This window comes from Candida metapsilosis (genome assembly GCF_017655625.1).
Source record: "Candida metapsilosis strain BP57 chromosome Unknown scaffold7, whole genome shotgun sequence".
NCBI classification, from domain to species: domain Eukaryota; kingdom Fungi; phylum Ascomycota; class Pichiomycetes; order Serinales; family Debaryomycetaceae; genus Lodderomyces; species Lodderomyces metapsilosis.
This window is the reverse complement of record NW_027138165.1, coordinates 1700259-1705365: the sequence shown is the minus strand read 5'-3', so window position 1 is coordinate 1705365 and position 5107 is coordinate 1700259. Positions and strand designations below refer to the sequence as shown.

Below are 5107 nucleotides of genomic sequence, written 5' to 3'. Positions count from 1 at the left end.
TTATGTTTATAATCATTATAGAGATTGTGTATAAATTTGTCAAAGTGTTTTGAAATGAATTTCAACTGTAAAAGGACCAAAAGAAGAAAAAGAAAAAGAAAAAGAAAAAAAAAAAAAAAAAAATCATAGTCATATATAATCACCATCGGGATAGTTTTTGTAAACTCAATTTGGCGAAACCACATAACTTCCTACAGGTTCATTTTTTTTTTAAGATTGCTGGTCTTTATCTGCTCCTTAGCTTCATACTCAAACTGAAACCAACTTTGACAGAAGAGAGAATACATTTGTGGCCAATTAAAACTATTTGGTTTACTCCGAATTCAACCCAATTAATAACTGATTCTATCACTTTACATACGTCTTAAAGATGGCTAACTACAATGAAGTTCTGCCGGCCTCATTTCAATCTAGAAATACAAATAAGAAACGCAGAGGTAATCATAAGAGAGGAGGGAAAGGTAACCGAGGAGGTGGTAATCGAGGAGGTGGTAATCGAGGAGGTAGCAACCAAAGAGGAAAAAATAACCGCGGAGGTGGAAACCGTGGTAGCCATGGCTCTCATGACGGAGGACTGAATCGTGGTAATGGATTTAATCAAGAATACGGAACGGAATGGAGCAATGGAAACTACGAAAATCATCCCAGCGGTAACAGCAGCCCATTTACCGAATCAAACATGTCACCCATACAAGGTGGATCATTTACAGATGATAACTATGCTCCACAGAATGTTAGTCTACGAAAAGAAGTGGCCGAAATTCAGCCTACCAGTTATAGTCAGATTTCACGGCGTGACACTAGGGATGATGTCACTTCTGCGCAGTCAAGTGGTATCTGGGAACGCCGTTCTAGTAACTCTACACTTCGATATACCAAAGGGTCGCCACCACATCGACGTACCAGTGCTAATCCAGATCACTCACAGCCCACGCAAACGCAATTCCATATTCCAATAGATCCAAATAGTGACGAACAACCTTTCAAACAATATGCCACACGGAGACTAAATGATATCAAGCAACTTCCTTTGGAAATGCAACATGTAGCAGAAGCAGAGTTGCGAACCATCCTTCGTACTGCTGCTGAGAAAGATCTTATGGTTGTGAATGATTGGTCCAGACAGAGGATTCCATCATTAGATGGAGGAGGTGCATTGGCGTTGCAGTGTGAGTTGGATAATGGACCCGTGGGAATATTGGATACAGCTTATTCCACAAACGTCACTTCGTCTAACCAAAATTTTGGTAGCCAGAGTCATCAAGCCGCTGAATCTCCCGACAATGTGCATGTACAAGGACTGTATACTCAAACCAAAGAACCACAAATTGGGAAACACGCGAAAGAGGATACAACGGACTTGGTCGATCAGTCTCCGGTTAATTCGAGGGATAAGACATCAAATGAATATATCGATTTAACTCATGGGGGAGTTGTACCGCCTCATGCTATGCCATACTCGAATATTCATGGTAAGCGAATTATTGACGATGACGATTATGCATCGAATGAGAGGAAACGACAACGAGCGGAAAGATTCCAGGCGACAAACTCATCTAACATATCGAGACCACAGCCTGTTAACGAACAGAATGGGGGACCAGTTATTGGTCTCAATACAAATTTGGAGAAATCTTATTTGCGGTTGACTTCAGAGCCTGATCCGTATAAGGTAAGGCCGCAGTATATCTTAGAGAAAAGCGTTGAATATGTTTTTCGGAAATACAATTCGATGCCTAAAAAAGAAGCATTCAATTATATAAATGATCAATTGAAAAGCATACGACAAGATTTAACTGTTCAGCATATTAAAAATGATTTTGCCATTTCAGTTTATGAGCAGAATGCTCGACTTTCTTTGAAACACAATGACCTAGGAGAATTCAATCAGTGTTTGGGCCAATTGAAATTCCTTTACAACTACAAAAGACGATCATCTTTTGAATGGAAGAGACGTTTTATCTCGCTGGAAGTTGAGATGCTTTGCTACAAGGCCATATACATGATGATAACAAACAACAATAGCGAACTTTGTAAACTTAAATTAAGCTTACTTCAAGATTACCAAGGATTCCAAAGAGATGATTCGAATGTGGTGTATTTTGGTTTCATGAACTCATTATTCAAGCTCAACAGCTACAAGATTTGTAACAACTGTTTTAGATTTTTCGAGGAATTGGGAAAATACGATGGGATAGAGGCCACGCAGTTGGCGTTGCAAGTGATCTCGAATAACTTGAATCGTAAATTAAGGTTGGCAGGACTTTATGTTATTTGTGGGTCCAGTAGAACTGGCATGAAGATTGAGTCTTTACAAGGAATGTTGAGCTTTAATGAGAGGAAAGATTGCGAAGCATTTTTGCTGCACCACCATTTGGACACATTTGTCATCAAAGGTGATTTCCAGGCTTTTAAAGCCAAGGGTGCGGTAAAAATATTATACAAAAAGTCATTGAGAGTAGATATCAAGGGTCAAATTTAGCAAAAGTTGAAAGATTTCAACTAATTTGTATAGCCTTTCAATCTAATCTATCTAATCTAACGTTGGGCCTAATGCCATCAAGGCGAAGTTGTGCTTATTTTTCTCGTCGGCGTTGTCAATGTAGAATTGAATCTTGTCGATTAATTTCTGATCCTTAATTACGTTTTCCCTTCCGGCAGCACTAGCCTCGCCCAAATCAATAGGTCCATTTCTTCTTCCGTCCAACTCATATAAATGGTTATCCTTACCTTTTATGAAACTAATAAAGTGAAGATCAACTGCTTCTTCTGGAGAGGGCGCCTCAGTTTGTCCTTTGGAACCAAACTGTTCATCAAGTTTGATACTTTTTTCCAACTCTTCAACGATCAAGCTTACCTCTTCTACTGATACGTTCCGGTTCAGAACCTTTGAAACCAAATCATTTATCTGCAGATGGCTCAAAGTTAAATCAGACAGAATATTGGCCAATAAATGCAACAACGCATACAACCCGCAACCGTTTCCAATTGTTTGCTTGAACCAGTTTATATTGGGATTCTCATTTTCATACACAGCTGACTCTGAATCTTTTTCCTTTCTGTAGGCTTCGTAGTTTGGAGTTAACGGGAATAATAGTATAATTCCGAATATTGGCTGGGGTAAAAATGACAAGAGCTCTGGATCTGTCAATGAGTAGACATCATGAAATTGTAATATCGGCGAGAGACCCAACTTGTAAGAGAGCTCTGTAAATATAGAAGGATTCGATTCCAATGGAATCACCAGTTTCAGATCTGCCATGCTTGTATGTAATGGGGGGAGGGTCCTTGGAAAAACGGTGGTGGAATCGAAGAGGAGTAAATCTTGATGTGTGAATTTTTTCCGTTCGCCGCATCAATTCGCCGCATCACCGCATCACCGCATCAATTCTCAACACCACAACCGAGGAATAAGAAGAAGAAGAAGAAAGAGTGGCAACGTGAGTACAACAACACTAAGTAAGAGTCGCTACAAGCATCATGGGATGAAACTTACTTGTGCGAACAAGACTTCTCAAAGACATTCGTTGGGGATTTAATTGTTTTACTTATTTTGCATGAATTTTGAAGCAAAAGAATTTGAAAACTAGTATTGACATTCTAAGTCAGAAAAAAAGATTGGTATTCTCTACCTTTATATAGTATCCATTTAGTTAAGCATCTAAACAAGCCAATTGTCAATATAAACCAAAATAATAAAGTAAATGAATGAATAAAAATCATTTTTCTATGCTGATTTAAAGACCTGGACATTTAATTTTTTTTGAAAATGGTTCTGTGGTCTAGTAGGTTATGGCATGTGCTTAACACGCACAACGTCCCCAGTTCGATCCTGGGCAGAATCATTGTTTTTTTTTTTTTGCTGCCAGCTTTTACAACTGAATGACACATTTTTAACTCTACAGAGCCCCATCAAGGCTCCGCACATTGACAATGAGACGCACCACATACACATAGTGATTTCTACAATCAGAGCCACGTTCTTTATATAAAGAATTTTAGATTTTGCGGTATGTTCTACAAAAAGAGAAAGAACGAGGATACGACTAACCTGAAGAAAGCCAACCAGTTAGTACTTAATATAAAGGAAGAATGAATCAGAAAAAAAGTGAATGTTATCCAAATTGGATGAAAAATAGGTGACAATTCCACTATTTTGCCAATTCTGCACTCAAAAATGGGGTGAGAACAGATATGACCAAAGAATTGGACGTGGCAGAGATGAGAGAGTCACCCATCAAAAAAGCTTGTTCGGATAACAAGCTACAGCGGTAATTTCATAGATCTCAAAGGTCAAGAATTGGAGGATGTGACTGATGTAGAACCTTGTGAGGAAAGACGGTGGATTTTTCAATATACTGTGCAAATTCCAAGTTAAAAGTAGGACGGATAATCCTCGCCATTATGACTAACTATTTTGCCGGGATAAATAGAAAAGAAAAGAAATGGTTGTCGAAGTAATCCCATTTGAAACGAATGTTGATGATGTTGCTATGGGAACACTATGGGTACGGAGGAGCGGAACCGTCTAGATAATTATAATTCACATCATAAAGCCTATTTTGGTATATGGAGCTTTGCAGAACCACGAATCACGAACGTGTGTGTATACTTTGAGACAGAGAACAAGGGTGGATACTCAGTGACACATGAATAGATACTCAGTGACACATGAATAGATACTCAGTGACACATGAATAGACTACCATCGTGTGTGATATACGGACAGACTAAAGTGTACTTGATGCGAACCTTTTTGTAGTCGTTTGTGGCCCTTTTGATACAACATTGAAGAATAATGAAGCACCTATAACCTTGCTGAACTGAAGGGAAACAAGCATAAGCAAAAGCTCTACTGAGGGTGGTTTGTACGTCAGAATGTCAAACGAGGTCGGAACTACCGATATTGTTCAATATGGTGCTAAGCAAATATAAATGATATATAAGAGAACTAGTTGTGGTAGGAAAGGTACGAACAATTCATTGATAAAAACGGTGTAACCAGTCAGGAGATAAGTGTAGGTTGCTATAGAATGAAGGAGAAGAAGAGTTTGAAAAAATAAGGCGAAGCAAGAAAAACAAGGGTTCGAACCTCAGGTAAAAAGGG

The 5107-nt window shown here is 38.7% G+C and overlaps 2 protein-coding genes across 2 annotated transcripts; one reads left to right on the top strand and one right to left on the bottom strand. All coding sequences in view use genetic code 12, as the record gives it.

Moving 5' to 3' along the window:
- Window positions 1–370: 370 nt before the first annotated feature.
- I9W82_005320 (uncharacterized protein) lies at window positions 371–2482 on the top strand (the record flags this gene model as incomplete). Its single annotated transcript, XM_067694485.1, has 1 exon — window positions 371–2482. The coding sequence occupies one exon, from the start codon at window positions 371–373 to the stop codon at window positions 2480–2482; it is 2112 nt and encodes a 703-aa protein (XP_067546800.1).
- Window positions 2483–2533: 51 nt separating this feature from the next.
- I9W82_005319 (ubiquitin-specific protease) lies at window positions 2534–3262 on the bottom strand (the record flags this gene model as incomplete). The annotated part of the gene is made up of 1 exon (XM_067694483.1): window positions 2534–3262. One exon carries the CDS (start codon window positions 3260–3262, stop codon window positions 2534–2536), a length of 729 nt encoding a protein of 242 aa, XP_067546799.1.
- Window positions 3263–5107: the final 1845 nt, after the last annotated feature.